This window comes from Triticum urartu, chromosome 7 (assembly GCF_003073215.2).
Source record: "Triticum urartu cultivar G1812 chromosome 7, Tu2.1, whole genome shotgun sequence".
Classification (NCBI taxonomy): Eukaryota; Viridiplantae; Streptophyta; class Magnoliopsida; order Poales; family Poaceae; genus Triticum; species Triticum urartu.
The window spans coordinates 615,666,027-615,690,752 of NC_053028.1; the positions used below are offsets into that span (position 1 = coordinate 615,666,027).

The 24,726-nt window shown below is 49.8% G+C and overlaps 2 protein-coding genes across 3 annotated transcripts in view; both read left to right on the top strand.

The window, feature by feature from the left end:
• Positions 1 to 22,231, top strand: part of LOC125521439 — a 33,756-nt gene extending 11,525 nt beyond the window's left edge. The window contains exon 3 of one of the 2 annotated variants that reach the window (XR_007289274.1): positions 19,810 to 22,231. Coding sequence is in view for 1 of the 2 variants with exons in the window: in XM_048686492.1 (XP_048542449.1) it covers positions 6,595 to 7,363 (769 nt within the window). In the remaining variant the exon portion in view is untranslated. Of the gene's footprint in view, positions 1 to 6,594; positions 7,506 to 19,809 lie in introns of those variants that run through there. The other variant, XM_048686492.1, reaches the window with a different exon arrangement.
• LOC125521440 lies at positions 17,168 to 18,087 on the top strand. Its single transcript, XM_048686493.1, has one exon. The coding sequence runs from the start codon at positions 17,296 to 17,298 to the stop codon at positions 17,896 to 17,898; it is 603 nt and encodes a 200-aa protein (XP_048542450.1). The 5' UTR covers positions 17,168 to 17,295; the 3' UTR covers positions 17,899 to 18,087.
• Positions 22,232 to 24,726: the final 2,495 nt, after the last annotated feature.

Consider the following 24,726-nt stretch of genomic DNA (forward strand, 5'->3'; position numbering starts at 1 on the left):
TGGCGACGCGGGGGGCGGCCGAGTGGTGATGAGGTGACCAACCAACGGCGACGCGCGGGGCGGCCGAGTGGTGATGAGGTGACCAACCGACGGCGACGCGCGGGGCGGCCGAGTGGTGATGAGGTGACCAACCGACGGCGACGCGCTGGGCGGCCGAGTGGTGATGAGGTGACCAACCGATGGCGACGCGCGGGGCGGCCGAGTGGTTATGAGGTGACCAACCTATGGCAACGCGCGGGGCGGCCGAGTGGTTATGAGGTGACCAACCTAGTGGCGACACGCGGGGCGGCCGAGTGGTTATGAGGTGACCAACCGATGGCGACGCGCGGGGCGGCCGAGTGGTGATGAGGTGACCAACCGACGGCGACGCGCGGGGCGGCCGAGTGGTGATGAGGTGACCAACCGACGGCGACGCGCGGGGCGGCCGAGTGATGATGAGGTGACCAACCGATGGCGACGCGCGGGGCGGCCGAGTGGTGATGAGGTGACCAACCGGGTGGCGATGCGCGGGGCGGCCGTGTGGTTATGAGGTGACCAACCTAGTGGCGACGCGTGGGGCGGCTGAGTGGTTATGAGATGACCAACCTATGGCGACGCGCGGGACGGTGGTTCAAATAGACGCGTCCCGCGAAATGAGGATGCGCGGGCGTCCGACTGAAGTAGACGCATGCCGTGCAGCGGCGATGCGCGGGGCGTCCGTGTGATGTAGACGCTACTCCCGTGGAGTAGCGACACGCGGAGCGTCCGAGTGAGTAGACGCGTCCGGGCAAAATAGACGCGTCCTGCGAAGTGATGACGCGTGGGTAACCGAGTGTCGAGGACGCGTCCAACCAAATGGCACCGCGTGAGACGGTCGAGTTGGGCATGTCGTCGAGGAGGTGTCCGACCGAGTGAGAATACACGAATGATCAAGTGCCTGCACGTTAGTCGCCTGAACGTCTCCAAAAAAACGATGCGTGCCCGAGTGTTACATATGTCGAGTGTAGACGTGCACTTGTCCGAGCGTATCAAAGTACCCACTCGGAGTAGCGGACCGGGTGGGCCAGCTTGAAGTCAACGTAAGCTGCGTGTGCGCTGGAGGCTGGTGCAGGTGGCTGCGGAAAAGAATTAATCAACGCACCTTGTTTGAATGGCTGATTAATGAGGCAGCCAATTAATCCGGCGTTGAAGATTCCTTCCATTTTCAAATATCCCTGCATGCAGTTAATTGATGGAAGAAACAGCCCACGTCCTGACCACGTAGGAGTACGCAGAATCTGCATGTAAGAGGCATTAATTAGCGCTAATTAAGCCAAAGGCGTTACCGTTCGTGCATTGAAGGAGTTGTCCCCATGTCCAACGCATTGAAGGCATTGCCCTAAGTCCAGAATCTGCATGCAAATGGCGTCCGAAATTGAAGCATTGCATGCTATGGGTGTTTCCTTTTCCCACAGGCAGCCCGGGCGTAGGATCCCCGTGTCGTGGAGGCCGCCAGTGGGCAGGCCGGCAGGCGCCCGGTCGGAGGAGCTTCGCGCTGCCGGGCAGGTTCGTGTCTCTTTGCCGAGCGGCAAGGGAGGAATCTCCCGTCCCCGGTCGGTCGTATGCCTCCACAGTGCGGACACCGTCGTTGAGCAGGTGATCGGCTGGGGATGCCCGGTGGCGTGGAGGCCGTCGGCGGGAAGTTGATCGGGCGGAGAAGCTCCGCGCTGCCGGCCAGGTTCGTGCCTCTGCGGAGCGGAAAGGGAGGAGTCTCGCGTCGCCGGTCGAGCCTATGCCTGCACGGCGCGGACGCCGCCGTCAAGCTGGTGATCGGCTGGGGAAGCCCCGTGACATGGAGGCCGCCGGCGGGCAGTCGACCGGGCAGAGGAGCCTTGCGCTGCCGGCGAGGCGGGCGCCTCCACAGCATGGAAACCGTCGTCGGGCAAGCGAACGGGCGGAGGAGCCTTGCGGCGCTGAATAAGGATGAATTATCTCTCCTCCTTTTTTGTTTAATGATTGATCACGCTTTGGTGATGTCTACAGGAAAAAAGATCAACCCATTGTTAGATAATTAATTCAAAAAAAGACTAGATCAAATAGATACTTCCCTGATCCTTGTGTTTGTACTAATGGCGCGATGCCCAGAATTCCAGCAAGCCAATCGTTCAGCTGTTGCCGAAAATAAATGGAAAAAACCATTTGCACCATGGCTCGATAGACGCCATGCCCCACGGTGGGCGCCAACTGTCGTGGTAACGATTCCGACAATAAGAGAGGGGTAGGATAAAGGAGCATGATCTATCGAGATGCATATGGGTGACACGGTGGTTTTAGCGAGTTCGGGCCTCTCACGGTGGAGATAACAACCCTACGTCTCGTGCTCCGGAGAGGCTTTGTTTATCTTAGTATGTATCCGGAGATTACAATGAGAGAGGAACGGATCCCCGTAGTCCTGAGACTAATGGTGAAAAAGAGAGAGAGAGATGGAAAAAGAGAGCCCCCTCGTCTAGTGGTGGGGGTGGCTTATATAGAGTGCGCCACCCCTCACCTCCTATGTTACAAAGTGGGGCATGAATGCCATAATACCAGCCCACTACCAAGCCCTCACTATGAGAATGATGCCGACTGCTTTGCTGTCTGCTGGTCTTCGTATATCCGAGTGAGTCGTACGGTCGAGTGGATGGTATGCTGCTTGGTCGAGTGGATAGTATGCTGCTTGTCCGAGTGGATAGTATGCCTGTATAAAATTTATCTGGACCCACATGTTGTGTGGACCCCATGCTTTATGATATTTCGACCATTCGTGGGCCTACCTATTATGTGTATCCCCAACAATGAGCGCTCTGTTTAGATCGTCGAAGTTTGCTCCTGCTAGATCATAGAATTTCTAGAAAACTGCCATAATGTCATGCTTGATGGTGTTCCAACAAGCCCTGAAGAAACGCTCGGTGAAGCCGTCCGGTCCAGGCGCTTTTTCCGCCGGTGAGGCCTGAATTGCCGCCCATACCTCATGTTTGGTGAAAGGTAGATCGAGGCCCGTCATGTCGACTACCGACAAGTGCAGTTCGTCCCAGTTTAGGGTGCAGTTGCGCTGCCGGCTCCTTCCCAAAATCTCTATAAAGTGATCACGCGAGGCCGATGCCTTCTCCTGTTGTTCAGTAATGACAGTGTTGCCCACCCTGATCGAATGAATGTAGTTCTTCCTCCTTCTTGCTCTGATTTTTGCGTGGAAAAACTTTGAGTTTGCGTCGCCAGCCCTGAGCCACATGATCCTGGATGCTTGTCGCTTTCTGGCTCTCTCGATTGCGGCCAGTCCAATCACCTTGAGTTTAAGTTGTTTGCGTAGCACACGCTCCGGCTCCGTCAGATGTCTGGTCTCTTGCGCCAGGTCCAACTGTAATATCACCGTGTTTGCGATGTGGAACTGCATCTTGGCGCCTCCAAAGAGCGATCTGCTCCAGATTTTCAGGTCAGCCCCTGTCCTCTGTAGTTTCCTGCCGATGCGTATGAACGGGCAGTCGTGGTTGACTGGCCAATCCCAGGCGTGCTGCACTGTCTCATGGAAGTGTGGGAATTGCGGCCAAAAGCTTTCAAACCTGAACCTTGCTTTCCTAACTGGCGGCGCACCGTTGGCTAACAGCAGGGGGCAGTGATCGGAGAAGGACGTGGAAGCCGTTGTAAGCAACACGTCGGGGAACATGTCTTCCCATGCCAAGTTGCAAAATACCTTGTCAATGCTGCATAAAGTAGGCTCGTCTCGCTCATTACTCCAAGTGAATCGCCTGTTCTTGCACTTGACTTCTCTGACCCCTGCATAGTCGATTGCCCGGCGAAAACGGCCCATCATCCTTCTATTGATCAGTCCATTGCTTTTGTCGCTGGCCTGGTAAATCATGTTGAAGTCGCCATTAAGCATCCAAGGTTCAGACGGGGGAGGGGCCGCGCTGGCAAGTTCAGAAAGGAAGTTTTCTTTCTGATCGTCCTCTGTCGGCCCGTAGACGGTTGTCATCCAAAAGAAATCGTAGCTGCCGACGAACTGGACCCTAACCGTGATGGAGAAAATAGCGATCATGTGCGAGACTATGTCAACCACCTGCTTATCCCAAAAATTTGCGGCACCGCCTCTAGTGCCTGTCGCGGGCAGCACCACACAGCCCTGAAGTGAAGGCCCCCCTACTTCTACTGCTAGTTGTGAAGACCAGGATTCGATCTTTGTTTCCTGTAGATTTAGGATCGTGATTTTGTTAGCGTGAGCCACTTCACTGACGGCCGAACGCTTTGCAGGGGAGTTTAGGCCCCGCACGTTCCAGGACATGATTCTGAAGTTCGTATCAATCATGGGGACAGGGGATTTCTCTTCGTCGACTAACATAGCTACTGAAGGTAAAAACGAGCACACAAGCCTTACAATCCTGCTGGGAACGACACCAGCCACCAATAGACCCCAAACTCCGGCGTCGCCTAACTACTACCTTACACTGGGCACGACACATTGGAATAAAACCTAACTCAAACTGGTTTAAGACCAGCCGTCGACGAAGACTACGATGAAGAACTAGCATGATCACAGCACTGATGCATCCTCGTCGCTCCCTCCAGCCATGCCCGCAGCAATCTTCAGAGCTTCGCAGTCCAGGCCTGTGAGCTTGGCAATGGCAGCGATGTCTTTTATAGAGAGGGGCTCCTGGAAACGCCTGAGGAGATCAGCAGCAGCCTTTGGTGTCATCTTGTCTTTAGGCCCAAGCCCGCCAAGCTCCTGGACGAGGCGCATCGCCGCCCTCTGCGCCACCGGGACGGGGGAGGCCGCTGCTGCCTGCCTAGCACTGCGGCATGTTGGGACCGAGGTGGCCCGCACCTTGGGTGGAGCAGAGGGCCGTGGCCGCACCGGAGGGCTGGGCAGCACTGCCTGGGGCACCGGAGCGAAGAGCTCCAGCACACCACAGTTGTCGCCGTCCGTTGGCCCCGGAGGGCCGTGGGCAGGCGCTCCTCCAAGCTGCAGGCTGTCGACCCTGTGGGTGATCGCTTCAACGTGGAATCCCACCGCGGCCGCTGCCGGCGAGCAGACACAGGGGCTGGATAGCGGGACCGAAAGGTCGGCGATGCACGGAAGGATGTCGTCGTCTTCGTGGAACTCCTCCATCACACCAGAGCGCGTGCGAGCATGCGGGGGTGAGTGTCCACCATCTTCAAAGGCCAGCGGGGAGTTGAGGGCGTCGATCATGGCGTTCCCGATCTCAAGCTGCATGACATCCGTGCGCGGCGGGGGGGGGGGGGGGGGGGGGGGGGGGGGGGGGGGAGAGCGCGACCACCAGGGAAGGAAAAGAAGGCGGCCACGGGGTCCGTCTCCAGGGCTTCTCCGCGCGTGGCCACCGGCTTCTGGAGGAGGGGAAGCGGCAGGGTGGCCCGAAGCGGCATCGCCACAGTCGCCGCCTTGCTTTTGGCGTGTCCCCGCTCCTGATCGCCGTGCCTCCTGCCCGCCGGAGTCCTGCTGCGCCGCCTTGGTGCCGCCTCGATGACGTCAGTGGATTTTCCCCTGGCATGGCAAGAGGTGCCCAGGAGCATGTCACGCCACGAGCGCCGCTGCTCGCCGGAGTCATCGTCGTCGTGGTTGCGCCGGATCGGCCGAGGAGCCAACCGGCAAGCAGCGGTGGCCAGCCAAGCCTCTGGGCGGCGAGCTTGCGCCTGGCCATCTTCGACACCACCCGTCGAGGAGCCGGGCTCGACGACGCGGGGGTAGGGGCGGTTGTCGTCGTCATCGGAGGAGGGGATCCCGCTCTGGCCCGAGTGCGAAGAGCGAGGCGAGAGCGGGGTCCAGTCTTCAACTCGGTCTACGTGTATCAGCAGATCATAGCGGCGCACGCCCGGCGGTGGGGGGACGCGGCGGTCCGGCGGGGAGTAGCCATTTCTTTTGAGTTGGGAGTTCGGCAGGTTGATTCTCTTTCCCCATGTCTTTTCATTTTGGCTGCCGATGTCTTGCAGTGTATGTGTGCCAGAGAGTTCAACAATGGCTAGCTAATCCACCAGTTGGAAAGACACGGCCCGTTCCCGGTGCTGAAATGTGCAGATGGCACGCTGCTACTTCATCATGGCACCACTGACCAAGCACATATGATCAAGCACATCTTAATAACAGGCTTCCCGGACTTCTCGGAACTGGAAATTAATTGTCACAAAGCATGCTCGTTTCAATCAAATATTGAAAACATGACGGCGGATGAGATCGTGGACATTTTGGGTTGCCCTATAAGCTCTCTGCCATGCACCTACCTCGGAGTTCCGATCTCCACTAACAAAATTCCACAACATTTGCTCCGACCCATCATCCAAAATATTGACAGGGTATTACCAGGATGGATGACGAACCTTCTCTCATGTGGTGGCCGGCTACAGATGGTTGATGCCGTTTTACCAGCGATCGCTGAATATTTCATATCCTGCATGATGCTGTCTGAAGAGAGTGTCGAAAAAATTGACAAGCTGTGTCGGTCGGTCCTCTGGAAAAATTCTAATGGGAGTCATTGCCTTGTGGCATGCGATTATATGATCTTACCCAATGAGAGTGGCGGTTTGGGCGTCCGCAATCTAGTGGCACACAACTCTGCAATGTTGTGCAAGCTAATGAACCTCGTTTTGCAGGGCAGCAGTATTCCATGTTGGGATTGGCTTCAAGCTTCATGCGATCGCCCTTTCAACCCTGCTAAGCATAAACTGGATACTGTTGCTTGGGAGGACTCTCAAGTTAGTGATTCTGGTGGTCATGGATGCCACGCATTGTGCACCAGTTGACGGCTCTAACATATCATTCTGCCTCGACTGTTTGTATTCTGCTGATCTGCTCTTCTCATTCGCCATAGACAAATGCAGCTCATTGAAATCTCAGTTTGCTAACAACTCCTGGCCCATTATTAAGCTTAAGCCAGTACTTCGCAACAATGGATGGTTGTGTGCATCTTGCAATTATACATACATACATACATACTCCCCTGAACCTATTTTTAATCTGTTCTTGTGTAGGCTTCATGCATACATACTCGCATTGTCCTCCTTTTGTCCCCACCCTCCCTTTTCGAGAAAGTCTGTGTTTCAGAGAGAGAGAAGGGCGAGAGAAGTAGGTTCTGATACGGCCATGGTACCAGTGACTGATGATACTATTCAAGCTGAGCTAGTTACAGAATTAAGCCATGAAAAAGTTACAGCAAATAATGAAGTGCATGCATCCATATTTCATCAAGGAAAGGATGGTAACTTGCGTCAGTTGTGTGGACCGAGAGTTAATTCTATAATTAACAGACCAAAGACCAATGACGCGGTGCATGCATTAGATTCAAGAGATGTTCTGCACGGTCCTGCACACATAATACAACCAGATTTGGACTATAAAAAATGGGACGCTGGGGAGGATTAACATGGCCCAACAAGTCAAGAGATCAAGGTAGTTTCCAGAACAAAATTCAAAGGAAATTGTATCATTCTATTCGGCCGCATTACAGAAAAATATCGGAGATTAATAAGGAGCCAACACTACCTTTGGTCGAGCCCAATTTCCGTACGCCTCCAAGTTGGCTTTCTCGACGGCGCGTATGTACGTGACATGCTGATTCACATGCGTGCACAGTTAATTAAGTTATTATAATATTATAGGTAGGTTCACGTTGTTTGGCTTGTTAGGATTCTTTCCATTCTAAATATTTCCTTATCCCTAGTTTACTTGGGAATCACGTGAGACTTGGTTTAGGCGAGGTCTGTTTGATGTTAAAAGGCATGGCTTCGGCCAGGGAGAGATTTGAGTTTTTGGGAGTTTATTTGTGAGACAGGAATAACACAGTAAAACGTCCAGGTTTTGGGCGGCTATATCTTGTATATCATCTGAGATTTTCCCATCGTGGAAATTTCCTAGCGACGGAGGGTTGATCATCAATATCGACGCCTACGTGTTGATCCGAGGGGATCATTATTTTTGTTCGTGTATTTTTGTACACGGGTGAAAATTATTCTTGGAGGTTGCAAGGAGGAACAGGGAGACGGACTGCTCATCAAACATCGCCGTGAAAGATCAGGCCATCTACACGCGCGAATTAGCATCTCGCTAGTTTGTGCCTCATCAGGTTCCTTCGTGGTTCCTCATCCCTAGAGAGAGAATTTCGTGATTCTCCCTTTGAGTGCTCTAGTACTATGCCCCTAGTTTCTTCCCCTCTCTCTCTCTCTCTGTGGCTCTGCATCCCTCTCTCTGTTTCTCCCCGCCTTTGCTTCACCAGCACTTCAGAATGATGTGGTCTTTCAAAAAACTTTTTTTGGTGAATACGCTTGAGAGCGTATCTTTTCATTGATAGGAAGAAAAAGAGAGAATACAAGGGGGGGGGGGGTGATCAGTGTCTAGTGCGCAGGCAAGACAGGGAGCAGGGAGCAGTGATGACAGGCTGCTCAGCCCGGATACATGGCTAAGGACCTATGCCAGCAGCGCATTTAAACCGTGAGCTCCAGCCCTAGCCCAGGAACGTGCGTCGTTCTGGATAAGCTCAAGAAGCCGGGAGGTGGTTGCGCTGCTTCTAGATAGACCAAGCCGTCAGGGTTGCGAGGGTGGCAAGCCCCTTGCGGTGCCCTGTGGGGGAGCTCATGATCATCGAGGAGCACCAAGGGAGGAACTCTTCGGGACCGGACGGAGGAGGGACGGTGGCGCGCACCCAAGATAGGACATCATGCCAAATCTGCCTGGAGAAGGGGCAGGCGATGATAATATGTTGCATGGTCTCAGTGTCCTGGTCGCAAAGAGCACATCTGTGGTTGTGGGGGAGACCGTGGCGAGCCAGTCTATCGGCAGTCCAGCAGCGGTCAAGGTCAGCCAGCCAGGTGAACATCTTAACTCGTAGGGGGCCCAACACTTCCAGGCGAGGCGCCAAAATGGGGCGGATGTGGAGCCGACAAAGAGGGCTCGATAGCATGATCTGGCGGAGTACTTCCCATCCGCAGTCCAGCGCCAGACAAGGCGGTCTGGGAGGCAGAAAGGTGAAGGTGAAGGAATCTAGTCCAGAGTTGGACGTACTCCACCAGCGCAGTGGGCGTGAGCGCGCCACGCAGGTCCGCGATCCAGCAGCGGTCCTGGAGCCCATCTGCCACGGTGCGCTTGTGTCACCGACGGGGGACCAAGGGGAGGAGGGCAGGGGCGATGTCCGCAATGGCCATGCCATCAATCCATGCATCAGTCCAGAAACGGCAAGACCTTCCATCCCCGAGAACCCAAGTAGTGGATGCGCGGAAGATGGAGGAGGAGTCAGCATTAGAGGGCAAGTGCAGGTGTGCCCACGGTCTGGCCGGGTCGGTGCGCTGCAGCCACAGCCAGCGCACGCGGAGGGAGATCCCTTGCCGATGGAGGTCCGGAATGCCGAGGCCGCCCAGATGGAGGGGGCGGCAGACGCGCTGCCAGCTGACTGGCCTGTGGCCAATGCGGGTCTCCTTATTGCCATGCCAGAGGAAAATTCGCGGATCGTTCAGTTCACTTGCTTGAGAATCGTCGGGCAGAGAGCGATGACAACCATGATGTGGGAGGGGATCGCGCACAGCACGTGGCGGACGAGGGCGAGACGCTCGCCGCGGGACAGGAGCATCGCACGCCAGGAGGAAAGTTTCTTGGCCAGCTTCTCAACAATCGGCCGGAGCGACGAGGCGGACGGCTTCCGGAGCGAGAGGGGAATGCCCAAGTAGGTGATAGGGAAGTCCATGACAGTGCAAGCTAGCTCGCACGCGATGGAAGCTCGCGTGGGGTCATCGCAGCGGATCGGGGTTGCCGAACACTTGGCAAAGTTCGTGCAGAGCCCGGAAGCCTCGCCAAAGACACGAAGCAGCTCTCGAATGACCCGGAGATCACGGGTCGAGGGGTGGCAAAATATGATCACGTCGTTGGCATAGAGAGAGATGCTCGAAGAGGCGTGCTGAGTGGTGAGTCGCTAAAGGAGGCCGCTGCGGTGGGCATGGAGAAGGAGGGAGTTGAGAGCATCAATGGCAATTGTAAACAGCAACGGGGACACGGGATCGCCTTGCCGCAGCCCGCAAGCGTGGGCGATGGGAGGGCCGGGGGATCCATTGATGAGGACGCGCGTGCTGGACGTGGAGAGCAAGATGGCAATCCACTCGATCCACCGCCGACCGAAGCCTAGGTGGCGGAGCACATCAAGGAGGAAAGCCCAAGATACCGTATCAAATGTACGTGCAATGTCGAGCTCGAGGAGGACACGAGGCACGCGGAGGTTATGAAGCTGGCGGGCGGTCTGCTGGACCAGCATAAAATTGTCATGCACGCACCGCCCTGCGATGAATGCACTTTGGTTGGAGGAGACGAGCTGGCCCAGGCGAGGAGCAAGGCGAAGCGAGAGGACTTTGGCGATGAGCTTCGCGATCAGGTGGATTAGGCTGATGGGGCGGTAGTCCGAGAGAGAGGAGGCGTCCGGCTTCTTCGGGATCAGCGTGATAAGGGCTTCATTGAGGCGCTGGAGGCTGCGCCCGTTCATGGTGTAGAACTTGTCGAACACCTTGCAGACGTCGGCTCTGACTGTATCCCAGCACGCCACAAGGAATTCGGCCGTGAATCCATCGGGGCCCGGGGCTTTTCCACGGGGGAGTGCCTTGACCGCAGTCCAGATTTCTTCCTCGGAGAAAGGCAGCTCAAGCTCCTCGAGATCAAAGGAGCGGTCGTCGATCTGTTGCAGGTCGAGGGAGAAATCATGGGGTCTTGGAGTGCCAAGGAGCGAGGAGAAGTGGTGGTATGCCGCCTTGGCCATATCTTGCTCAGTGACCGTAGCGCCCTCATGCTGAAGGGAGAGGATGCGGTTCTTCTGGTGCCTGTGGGCCGCGTGGATTTTGAAGAAGGCGGTGTTAGTCTCGCCCTCTTTAAGCCAGCCAAACCGCGCCCACTCACGAGCGATGGATCTCTCGAGCGAAGCAAGTCCAAGGTAGGCACGCTTGAGGCTGCGTCGAAGCCAGACCTCAAAGGGGGAAAGAGCCCGAATGTCCTGGGCAGCGCGGAGGCGGGCAATAAGCTCCCGCGCAATCATAAGTTGCAGGGAGACGTGGCCATGAGTGCGCGCGCCCCAACTATGGAGACGGCGAGCCGTGATCTTGAGGCAGAGGTAAATGCGCCGGAAAGGGTCCGGGTCGTGGACGGAGCCCCAAGCAGCCGCCACCGTGTCCTGAAAGCCTTCAAGTTTGATCCAAAACCGCTCAAAGTGGAAGCGTCTCGGGCCAGCAGAGCGCGGAGTGCAGTCGAGGAAAAGCGGGCAGTGGTCGGACACCGTCGTGGCAAGGCAGCGGAGAATAGCATGAGGCTGTGTGAGATCCCACTCGGAGGTGCAAAGAAAGCGGTCGTTACACACAAGCGTGGGCGAGTCCCTCTCATTAGACCAGGTGTAGAGGTGGCCGTGCATGTAGACGTCGCGCAGCTCCGTATCAGCAATGAAGCGACGGAAACGGTTGGAAGTGCGCCTGTTTATCCTCCTGTTACTTTTGTTACTGGATGAGGAAATGAGGTTGAAGTCACCGCCGTGGAGCCAGGGGCCAGCGCAAGAGTCGCGGGTATCTTGCAGGTCCTCGAGGAAAATTTTAGAATGATGTATTCCTGTATTGTACAGTACACCTGATCTTTTCTGATATGGTTTCTTTGCCTGGTCTTTAATGTGGCCAGATGAGAATGCGTCCGTTTTCGTGATGATTATTGCTGCTACACAGCTATGGTCTTCGATTCTTTTTTTGCTGCGACCGTTGTGATGTTCTTTTCTTTTTTACCCAAGATTTCATGGTCTGCTCCTTCTGTTCTTACGATGCAGTGGCCGTGCATCTTGCAATTCCACAAAAATAAAATGTATTTGCAAGAAATGTAAAACTAGTAAAGTAACAATAAAAGGGTGACTAGAACTTAACAAAAGTAACTTAAATCACAAAGGTGATTGAAACTTAACAAAAAATATATACCGAAACTCAACTGGGCACGTAAAAAAAGACTGAAACTTCAAATGCTTAAAAATAAGGAGAGTTAGTTAATATAGTTATGCGTCCTTCACCTATAAGTAAAAGAAGAAGAGATTGTGCTTCTTTAAATTCATCCATCAACCATCATCTGCCGGATAGTTAACTAGCGATGATTTTCACCAATATTCAGTTGTTGAAGGCATTTGTGTTGCAGTTATGCACCCTCGCCCTCACCACTGAATTGATAAATAACCGGCACTAGTGGTGCTACAAATTTCATAAGAATAAGAAAAGTGTTCTACGTTGTTAGTTGTGCAAGCATGGGGAAGACATCCATGGAAGTTGATGCAAAGTTGACATACTGAGACCACAAGAATACATGGGAGTGGGAGGTAGTAGGAAACTCAATTTGTGGTCAACAAGGATATTGTCAGATGCTATCAGAGAGCTTTGTACCAATAGCCAACCAACTCGGGCTGCGTAGGATGCTGGAACAAGCTTTGTATACCGCTGTCGTGGCAGCCCAAATACCCTGCCATGACAGCCATTTCAGCCGCCACGGTAGCCGAGAAGCTAGCGCACATACAAATCATATTCTCCTGGATCAGCTAACCCATCTCCCACACCTCATCTGCTGATAGTTAGGATTATGTTAAGCCGATCCATGAGCTGTTGTAACTTGCATAAATTTCCTGAAATTGAATATATCAAGTTGCCACATAGACTCTTCTCCCTCGATTTCTTTCATGGTATCAGATATTCATTACTGATCCACAGCCACGCTTCCGCACCTCCCACTCGCCATGCCCTCGCGCGCTTAGTTCCTCCCACTCCGGGGATTTCAATCCCTTTGTCGTCCTTGAGCCGGCCACCGCCGCCAACCTCTGGCATGTGCACACTCAGGATCACGTGCCAATCACCCTCAATCTTTACAAGCCCCCCTTCTCCACCTGGCGGACGTACTTCTTGCTGAAATTCTGCTAATTCCAGATCCATGACCATGTCGACGGCTCCGTCGGCGCCTGATGCATGCCAATGTGAACTGGATGGCGGTGGATGCCACCATGGGAAAAATTTCCATGTAAGCGGGCTAAGTACTTGCGGCTCGAGGTACAATGAAACATCATTTATTTCCATCAGAACAGTAGGCTCGAGGAAGTTAGCAAGATCCCATTATTTAGGTAAAGACTCCACGAAAGAAACGGTTCTGGTTCATGAAGTAGGAATCACTGAGCGGGCCGTGAAGCTTTGCGCCTTTTTGCTGAAGATGCCGACTCGAAGTAGGAATCACTAAGCGGACCGTGCAGCTTTGCACGTTTTTGCTGAAGATAGCGACTTGATCTCTGGATCGGTTTGCTTCATTTTTTGTAGCAAATGATCTTTACAAATATCATTAAGCAAGTAGAGAAAATATCTCTTAAACATGTAATGGAATCCTATAATGTTTATAAAACAAAATACTAATTATGTTCAGTGAATTTGAAGTACTCACAAATGAAAATTAAATCACAAGGGATGAAAATCTAATTAAGACGACTAACGTCTGAACCTGTATTGCAGGCAATCAAATCACATCATATGTATGGTGTATGTATTTTCTAGTGCCAAATGCTTGTTGTAGCACACTTTCGGTGATCGTCACAACTTTCATCATGATCTCCTAGCGCATCCAAGCAAAACTTGTTACAAACCTCTCTATTAAAAATTGTTGGAAAACTCCATACTCCGATAGTCATTCCATCAGTCTGGTCTTGCACGGTGGATCTGGATCTCTCCATACAATGATCTCTATTCTTATTTTTTATTTCCTTTTTTAGATTTCAACTTCTCGATTAGTACTCCAGGTATGGCTCATATCGTAGTCGAGAGACCATGCGGCTTCATCCATCCACATGTTCTAGCCTATGTTCAATGCCAAATGTCCATCCGTCAAGTGTGCCCAACGAAGGTCCATCAATAGGGAGCAACCCCCAATCAAAATCTTCATAGATTGCCTATTTTTATGATCCATCGATCAAAAATAGTAGACCAAATGTTCATGTATCTGAATGCATATTTTCCTTGCGTTCTTGATGCGTAGGAGGCACAGTGAATTTCACAACATCCAGGAGTCACAAAGGATCATGTATCTATGAGCGTGAAATGTATCTACAAGAGACCACCACACCAGTGCAATCACGCTGGATAAAAGTTTGGTCATTGACTATCATCAGGGAAATGAATACTAACAAAATCTGGTAGAGCTTTTCAGACAAATGTACCACCTTTTATTTTCTTGCTGAAAATAAATAATTGTGTTCAACCATTATGCACTTAATAAGAGAGAATTAAATCATTAAGCTTAACCTTTTCTTGAAGAAGGAAAGCATCATTACTACCAGCCTCAGCATCAAGGAATGATCCTGACAACCACCAAATAGATAAATCAGCACAACACAAATTAGCCGCAACTAATATATCCAAAGGCTCTACTTTTCTGTCTATTTTTCATAACTAAAAACACAACACAACTCAAAGAGGTCTCCCAATAATCTTCTCAGTTTTCTTCCTACGTAGGGTCGGTAGCCCTCCTTTAATTAGGGGCTCGATTTGCCACCCTAGCTCACGTTCAAGTTGGTTGTGCTATGTCAAATTTACATTTGTCCATGTCTATTGTACATGCCATCCGACATGTAGAGATAGTTAGGCATTTTTTTTTGTTTTTTCGAAAAGGAGGGTGACCCCCGGAGTTAACTTCACATGAGTACGTGACAACCTCCCCTCTTGCACCCTCCACGAGTTGTGAAGCACCCAAATGTTCATAGGTGAACCATCTACATATCTCAGATAAGTATCCTTATCTAGGACGAGCAAATTTGTTTTTCTTTTACATTTCAGACTTTTAGTTTACCACACCTTGTCATACCCGTCGATGGGAGTGTATTGGGCGTGATGGACATGGGCCGATGGCTGTGGGACAGAGCCGGTGACTTTGCTCCGCTAGCTACAAATGAAAGCAGTTTTAGCAAAGCGAGACATCAAACAGAAAGGACTGAACCTGTCTTGTTCCCCTGCCCTGCTCCCGTTCTACTCCGAATCCTCTGCTTTTTGGTGTCTGCTCTCTACAAGCAGCAAGTATCCCAAGGTCGCAGCTCTCCACAAGATGTATTTATATCCTCCACCTTCTGTTCGACGAAGTCGTGGCCTCGGGCTATGACACACCTCTCTTCATCCCCATCATTGTTTTGGTACCCTCTAACACATATATTTGCCCCTGCCTTTTAAGATCCATGTGCACCTCATGTCCATAAAAGGAGCCCCTTTCCTTATTCCCACCCATTCCACACACATCCATACCTTTCATAATTATCGCCTTGCATACGAGGGAGTTCAACACTTACGGTTCAATGGTGTTCTTGATCCTGCGTACCACCAGTGATGTTATCAAATACCTTGATGAATTGTTTGTGTATGTGCTCGAACTCATATAGGGATAGGAGGAATGGGGAAGTTCACTATATCGTCGCCTATTCCGCCACCACATACCATATATTCCATAAAGAGAGCTGAGCTCGACCTCGGCTGGCAAAGTGGATTGTTGGTCGAAGACCCTTCTGTTTATTTCGAGCCAGATGAACTGGAGGCAAGCCGTGATCACTGAGTTTACCATTTTCCGCTGCTTGCCTGGCACCGCCGTGGTCACCCGTGGCCACCATTCATGGAGCCGGACTTGGGTCATCGGCGTGAATCAGTGTAGCCGGAGAGGCATCAGCAGCGAGAACCGCACCTCCCTCTAGGAAGGACATCCCATCAGCATATGGTCATTGTCCTCAGGTAGTTGATCGCACAACTTACGGCCGTCAGGATGTTGTAATCCGTCGAGCGAGGCGATCCACGGTCCATTCCGCGGACAGCCAGTCAAGCGAAAATTTTCACCACGCACGGTGCAACTTCAGCTCCAAAAACAGAGCCAGATATGCCGATCTTGCAGAGTATTTTCCATGCGAAGCAAGCCGTCAAGAGAAAGAGTCATCCTCCGGTCTCACCATTCGCAGGGTGCCCAAACTACGAGGTACCCGGCAACCGCCTGGACAGAAATCAGGCCCCTAATGCCCCTATTTCGGACAAACTGCAGAAGATGGACGGCCAATTGTTCCACCCCCTTGCCATCCATCCATCGGTGACGCCAGAACATCATAAACTCGCGATCGCCGAGAGAAAACCAGAGTACGGCCTTGAAGGTTAAGGTCCACGGCTCCGTCCCGTCGAAGAAGCAGAGCGTGACCGAGACCGAGAACAAATATACATGCATGTACACATCTGAGCTTTCCACATCAAGGGGCACAAATTCTATTTTGCAGGCACGTACCTTTCCTATCAATGTCACTCGGGTTCAACTAGCAGAGCGCGTCTGCGTCTGTGTTTAAGAAAAAACCCGGCAAGATCGTTTCTCAATAGAAGCAAGTTGTTGAAAGCAACCTCTGGTACATTCTACTGCCACAAATCTTGGTCGACATGCCGATATGGCCTGTCCGCAGCCTGCGTGTCATGACTTTGACCGCCACGCTAGCTCTTGTGTGTGTGATGGCGACTGTACATAGCACATGCCGTCTAACGCGCTATTCTACATGTACGTGGCCGGCCCTAGCAATTCTGAGGCCCTAGTGCAAGTGTGCAACCGAACAAATCCATTTGATAACAAAGAGAGAGATTAAGGTGGTGATACACCTAGAAAAATCATTAAATTAGCATCGTTGGGTCCCTGCCTTCTTTGAGACTTGTGGTAATCTATGTGGGGGTGAAAGTAGGGGAAGAAAGAAGAAAGAACGAAGCGTCCGTGTGTTTTTTTAGAGAAAAAGTATCAACGGCTGGCTCTGTAGTATATACACAGAACATAAGAATATAAGATATGGGCCCCTCCCTTGGCCTAGGCTCTGTACGTGCGTGTAGTGTAGAATATGCACGAATTTGGGTAGGCATGGAATCCCTTATGGCCTTATTGCTGGTGCACAGCACAGACACGCAGTTACGTATTTTTTTTTCGTTGAGGAAAAATGGTAAGGGCATGCAGTGATCTGCTTAGATCAGCATAGCTTTGATGTTTCGCCAACGCTTTGTTTTCTCCCGCTAATTAATTTGGTCTCCTACTAGTGGAGCAACCGGCAGGTATACCCACTACAAATTTCTCTACGTCAGTGCGGTGACAGGTATGTTTCTTTTTCTTAGCCAGAAAGAAAATATCTGAATTTTTTAAATTAATTACCGCAAGAAAATATCTGAATTTTGTCTATATATACTGGGCCGGCGGGCTAGACCGATAGTATCCTTGCTCCAGAGTCCAGACCATAGACCTGAACCACTCGCTAGTTATATCGGCAAGAAGTCAGCAAAGCTCGTCGATTAATGGCGGTCAAGCTCACGCTCCCAGCGCAAGCACTGCTCTCCCAGGTGGCCAAGCTGGGCTCCCTCCTCGCCCTCCTCCTTCTCGCGCTGCTGCTGCCCGCCTTCCTCAGGGTCGCCTACGGCTACCTCCTCTTCAACGGCATCGTCCTCGCGCTCGGCATCCAGGCCTTCGTCGGCAGCACAGCTTCCATCGCCGACGAGTCCTCGAGTACCGATCACGCTGTCGCGCCTGTAGGCGTGGCCGCCTCGCCGTTCCAGAGGGCTGGATCAGTCCGTCCCGACGACCGGACGACGGTTGCGGATGATGATCGTGTGGTGGTTCCTGCTTATGTAGCGAGTAATATAGTCGAGCTGAAGACAAAGACCAAGGAGGTGGTGCTGAAGGTGCTGAAGAAGTGCCCGTCGACGGCGAGCATCTTCTTCCTCAGCGCGCTGAACGGCAGCCAGGCCGGCGGAGAGGAAAAGGGACGGCAAGAGGAGCAGGATGATTTTCAGGTCGACCTGTTGGACGGCGACGTGACGATGAGTCGGCAGGAGCTTTTCGCCAACACGGAGAGGTTCATCGGCAATTTCCGCAAGGAGCTCAGGATGCAGAGACAGTAGCCCGTTGGAAGCTAGCATAGATATTTTTGCTTACCTTTTTTTTTTCTTAGTTTTAAGTGTCATGGTATGTAGGAGTGTGTTTAGTGGGATGCGTCCCAATTAGCCCACGTCTGCAACCCATGTTCATAGGCTTAGGATTTTCGGTGTGTTTAGGTTTATGAACTTGACATGATCTTAATCTTAAGGGCATCTCCGGCAATCCGTAAATTTCCTTCCGCGTCCGCCCATAGAGGGACCAGTCAACGGACATGGATGCGGAAGACCGCCATCCAACACTGTACGCATATATTTCAAACACTTTTCAACAAATCAGATGAAATTCATTCAAACACAGTGTATTCCATATAATCCGGCCGAAATCGTCTACATTCTGGATATATTTTAAGTAAAAAAAGTAAAACTATGTGCGGGTACGGGGCGGAGTTCCACTCCCACGACACGGATACACTACACTAGTGGTCGACCGGCCACGGCGGATCCCTTTGTCTTCTCCATGTCCGGCAGCCCGCTCATCGGATTGCCGGGAGCCCTAGAGGTATATTCTCCCCCCGCATCTTCCATATGTCCGGCTGCGCTGCTCATGGGAGTGACAAAGAGGGTTCTTCAGATGGAGAGGAAGGGGTGGCTCCTCTGCTTCCGTGGAGTCTAGACGGGGCCCATGATGGTCTGAGATAAAGAACCGGACAAATCACCGACTGTACAAGCCGGCAACACGCCGGGCGGTGGCCTTCCTTGGACAAAAGTGGTGGTAGCCTCCCGTGTTCTACTTTTCCTCGATGTTGACGGCGGACGCGGACGCACTAACCACCGACTCATTGATCTCCGCGCAGCCGGCTTCTTTCTCTGCCGGCAGGGCGCAGTTAACGGTGTATGGCGTGGTCGTGCTGTCCTGGAGCAACTCGTCGTTCCTCCGCGAGTTGGCTTGGAGCAGCAAGTTGCTGAACCTTTCACCGGCTTTGAGTGGCAACTTGCTCTGTCGGACTTGGAGGTAGAGCAGCGAGCTGCCTCGCTCGTATCCAGCAGGCTCGGGGGGCTACCTAGCCGGCTTTTATGCCGTAGAAACTGCTATTCCTGCTCGTCGGATGCCATCGAAACGGTAGAGAAAATGGCGAAAGATGGAGATGGGAGCGGCGGAGTGGTGCAATTCTTGCCCGGCGTCTAGCCTCCTTTAAATAGCGGATGGGAGGAAGAAGCTTGCCCGATGTTGTGTTTAATGCTGCCCGCCCCTGAGCGGACGTGTGAGCGAAGTAGGTTTCTCAGTTTCCACACGGGTTTAATGGAGGCGTATGAATGCGGCGAGGAGGCGTGTTCAGCCGGACGTGGAAGGGACGGCGCCCTCGGCCGGCGCACCGCGAAGGCAGCGAGAGGTCATGCCCGTCTTGAGCCGTCTTCAATGTGGAGCGGCACGCTCTACAACGGTATGAATGCGGACAACTGGCATAGGGCGGGAACATGCGCGGGCGAGGGAAGAGGGGATTTGGGTGGGCCAGTGTGGTCGGAAGCGGGCTTGAGTGTTGTCCGGACGTCTGCAAAGCCCCCCACATTTGTCTCTGGTTTGCAGCAGAAAATACGTCTGGATTGCTCTGCGGACCAATATAAACCGTGTTGGATGGTACAACACATATGGACCACAATCCGGATGGTTACGGGCGGTTTGTGGATCGACGTTAGAGATGCCCTAACTGTTACTAGTCTCTCAATTATGTGCGGCAATCTCAGAAAAAGGTGAATGCCGGTGGCAAAACCAACATGTAACCTGTTTTTTACGGACGTTGCTTCTTCGCACTCTAGAAGCACTAGGCATGCAGATGGACGCGTCCATGAAGCCTGCGAGCGTCCACATTCATCAATTTGCATTAGCATGGTTATTATTAAATTAGCAGTGATTAACTGCTTCGTTTTTCTTCGCAGACAACCGCGTTCGCTTGCATCGCTAAGAAGCACCCCGATGACGTACAATGGGCAGTCCGGCCTAGGGGTAGTAGAACGTGTAGCCGAGAAGGATGCCGACGTTGAGATATTGATGTGTAAGTGTGGTTTAATGATAAGAGCGACTTGCTCCTTTTGTTCCGTGTACATGTATTTGATTTATTAATAGTTTAATGCACAAATGCCAAACCTTTTAAACTTAAATTCATTGTATGCTAAATCTTTCTCGTGCAAACACTACATGAAACTTTGCCTTGTAATGTTGTTCTTGCAAATCGTCATATACCTGTTAGACCGGCATATCTAGCATGTGGCCAAAGTGCGGATGATGTTTTGCATGTGTGGTTCCGATGCAAAAAAAAAAGCCAAGGAAGTGTGGCTCCTTCTAGGACTGGAGGATGTTATAGTGCATGCATGCGAAGTGGCTCGAGTGGGGGAAGCAGTGCTTGCTTATTTGCTGAATTTCTCGCACAGGAGGCGCTCGTTCTAGGCGTTAAAAATTTCTATGAGCTCATGTCTATCACTTGTTGGTACCTCTGGTGGGAAAGAAGAAAACTAGTTCACAAGGAGCATGTGCAAGATGCGAAAAGAACATCACAATCTGTGAGAGCGCTGGAAGAAAATTTTGTTATTGCAGGTGACCTGAAGGCAGTACTAAAGAAGGATGGATGGAGAAAACCATCTAATGTCCTTTTTCAGCTGAACGTAGATGTCGTCTTTGACTGTGACGCGCTACATGAAGCTATGGGAGCAATTATAAAAGACGACAGAGGTCATTTCATAGTTTTCGGAAACAAACTAATACTCCTATTATGACCCTCTTTCTGTAGAGGCATTGGCTCTTAAATTCGGTTTACAACTCTCTTCCACGGCAGGGTGTAATAGGCTAGTCATTAATTCTGACAGTCTGGAACTAATGGAGATTATGAACATGGACGGTCAGTATGCGGGCAATGTAGCAGCCATCATTGATGAGTGTTACTATTTGGCATGTGAGTTTAGTTCAATTCAGTTTCAATTCTGTCCTAGAGAAGCAAATGTTGTTTCTCATGAATTAGCTAGTGTAGCTAGATCTAAATTTTGTAGCGAGTGGATTGAAATTGCTCCTAATGAGCTTCTTCCTCTTTTACTTAAAGATGTAAGTGTTATCACCAATGAATAAAGAGGGTTTTAGTTATCAAAAAAATATAAGCATGAACAACAATATTGATTTGTGCTCCTTGAAATTGGGATTTTTTTCAGGCAGAGTCTATAATGCATGTGTCATTCATATGCCCCAACATTTAAAATGCAGTTTCATGAAAAAGAAAAATGCAATTGCAACTACTAAAAGTTCAACTGCACACAATAATTGTGTGCAATTTCAACAAAAATAAAACAAATATGCCAAAAAGAGTGAAAGTAGGATTACAACAAGAACAAGGTGCAGTTGCACAAAAAGAAAAGTGTAATTGCAACAAAAATAGAACTAGCAAAGTAGCAAGAAAATGGTGACTGAAAATTCTGAAAAGGGATTGCAACTCACAAAAGTAAGTGAAATTACCAAATTAAGGTGACTAAAACCCAATTGAAGACACAAAAAACATTGAAAACAAATAAAACGGTGCCTGCATTTTAGCACTGCTTTTAAATTAGGAGAATCTAGTTAATACAAGTATGTGTTGCTTTAAATTCGTCAATCAATCATCATCTACAATATAGTGAATTAGTTCTGATTTTTTCCAGCTCCCTCATTGTATTTGTGGAAAAGACTGTTATTCAGTTGGGTGAAGGCACTTATGTTGCACTTATGCATCCTCTCCCTCGTCCCCAGCTGATAAATAATGTCACTTCTAGTGCTGCAGAGTCCATAAGAAGAAGAAAATCTTCTATGTTGCTAGCTATGCTTGTGCAAGCATGGGGAAGATATCCATGGAAATTAATGCAAGGTTTGACATGTTGAGAGACAATAATAGATGGGAGTTGGAGCTGGCAGGAAACTTAATTTATGCACAACAAGAAAGAACTCTGGCAAAAGTGATGGGTTTTGGGCTGCAATTAATGTAGGAGATCTTCGTTGAGGAACTGTGAACTACAAATCTGCAGTTGTTTGATCGCAAATTTGCATATGTTTGAGTATGCCCCAGGATCTCGACAACCATTGTTATTAAGCTGGATGTTTGGATGTTTGATGACGTTTTGATGCCGAGCTTGTGCAGTGGGTTTCCCAGTAGCGCTTGGACTTGCTTTCTCTTCATACTCGCATCTTGTAATCTTTGTACTATATTTCTTCGTTATGCTTTTAATAGAAAGGGAGTTAGCCCAGTTAAGAACATGTTATTATTGACCCCGAGCGTCCTCCTGGTGACTTGATTGTTATGATCACTACCATGACGCCGTTTGAGCACGTACGAAACGGAGGAGCAACTATAGCAAAAAGGGAACAAAACAGATCTTAAAAAAAGGTGAAGTGAAATTACAACGAGGACAAGTTGCAATTCCACAAAAATAAAAAGGTATTTGCGACAAATGCAAAACTAGTAAAGTAACAATACAAGGGTGAATAGTTTAGAAAAATGACCGGAACTTAACAAAAGTAACTGAAATCACAAAGTTGACATAAACTTAACAAAAAAAGTAAAACCCAATTGGACATGTAAAAAGGACTGAAACTTTAAATGCTTAAGAAAACGAGATTCTAGTTAATACAGTTTTGCTTCTCCATCCGCAATAAGAAAAAGAGACTGTGATGCTTTAAATTCACCCATCAACCATCATCTAGCAAATAGAAAACGATGATTTGTATGACAACTATTCAGTTGGTGAAGGCACTTGTGTTGCTATTATTCACCCTCTCCCTCACCCCTCGTTGATAAATAATCGACACTCTTGTGCTACGGAGTTCATAAGAATAAGGAAAGTGTTCTACGTTGTTTGTTGTGCAAGCGTTGGGAAGGCATCCATGGAAGTTGATGCAAAGTTTGATATGTTGAGACCACATGAATACATGTAGCAGGAAACTTAATTTGTTGCCAACAAGAATATTGTCAGTCCCTATCATGGGACGTTGTCGCGGAACACAAGGCCCCATGATTGATTTTGAAGTGTGACCCACATGTGTGCAATGATTGCTTCGTCCGTTTGGGGTGCTATTGACCCTTAGGAGCGTCCTCCCAAGAGTGTCACCTACTCTGATCGCTACTTTGACCATTCCTCACCTTTCTGGTAGCTTTGCGATCTTTTAGTTAAAACCTCGTGACCCAGACAATACAAAGTTGATAGTCATATTTTTTCGGCTATCATATTTGTTCTAGATGACATTGTGTTATTTTGCGTCTGCTGGCTATTTTGGTGATAAGTGTCCAACTATCAACAATTCAAAGATTATTCGATTTTGCCGGCTATTTTGGTGATAAGTGTCCAACTATCAACATGATAAGTTGTGCATGTTAGTAATTAAATAAATTACATTTTATACATTTATATCTAAGACCAACTGGAATAAGCTCCTGTTGGATTTGTGTCGAAAACTGCCCTCGAGCTCGAGCCAATGGGCATGCTTGTGTGGCCCCCTTCTCCTCCACAGGGGCACGACCCTATGGTTACCTACTCGGTGTGGCAGTGCGGGGAAGCCATCTCCTTCCATGGTGAGGTACATCCAGAAGGTATTGTGAGGAAACAGGTGGCACGTGGGGGCACTCTCAAGAGGGGGAAGGCATTCTTGTGTAGGATGTGGTGGAGGCGATCCAGCCGCCGCGTGAAAGAGGATAAGGAGAAAAAAAAGATGTGGTTTACAACTGTCTTAGAGGAAAAATGCTAGCCATAGGGTGTAAACTTAGATGGTTTGAAAAGAAATCCATCTGCAACATTTACCTATTCCGTTGTCAGATTATCCTACCCACCAATGAAGCTCTGGTTGTGATGGCTTGTTTTTTAAAGCCTTGTACCGTAGAAAATTTCCATTCTAAAGGCCTTGGGTAGCATACTGATTATTAGTAAGGTGTCTTCATAAACAAAGGCCACTCTTTTTTCCTGTTTGGAAGTAGGTATCCCATCAACATCAGTGGCATAGGAGATGCAGTAAAGTTTCTTCAGTGGCATTGTTACACAAAGGGCAATTGTAGTCATTCATAAAAACATTTTATTTTGAGCATTGACCTGTTAATTCTATCATGTTGAGTTAGCCAAAAGTAAATCCTATGTTTCAGTCTGCTAACACTCTGCCAAATATTCGATGGTATTGGCACCCGTTTCCATTATAATCAATTTTTCAGCTTTTATTTGTGGATATTTTTCCTTACCCAAAATTTGGAAGGTCAAACAATAAGGTAGTGATTGTTCTTACCTAACTAATGTCGATATCTTTAGTATTTGATTATCACCTAATTCTAAATATTGTGAGTAAAACCAATGTTCTAGGTGGGAGGTGTCAAGGAGTACCTATCTATGGTAACTTGGATAACACCTGGAGGACAGCTTGACTCCTTGGAGAGTTCATGGGAAATGAGGATTTAGGTTTGACAAAAATAGTGTTGGAGGACATGATTCATATTATGAGAAGCTAGTTAGACAATTGCGTGTCGTTTTAAATTCATCTATCAACCATTATTTTATAAGCAATGTAGTTTGAGCCAATTTGCTGGTATTCATTCATTGATTATGTATTTATATATGGTGGGTGCTTTTTACATGTAAATCTCCCTCATTATTACTCGGGATATGGCTCACATCAGAGTCGAGACCATGTGACTTTCTACATCTACATGTGTTCTAGCCTATGTTCAATGCCTAATGCACATCCATCATGAGTGCCCAACCAAGGGCCATCAGCAGGGGCCAACCCCCAAATAATAACACCTTCCCTGAATGAAGACACATGTGGGTTTTGGTCATTGTGCTACATCAAGGTACATTAAACTT

Coding starts and splice junctions, on each gene's coding strand:
- LOC125521440 (XM_048686493.1), top strand. CDS start 17,296: ATGGCGGTCAAGCTCACGCTCCCAGCGCAAGCACTGCTCTCCCAGGTG.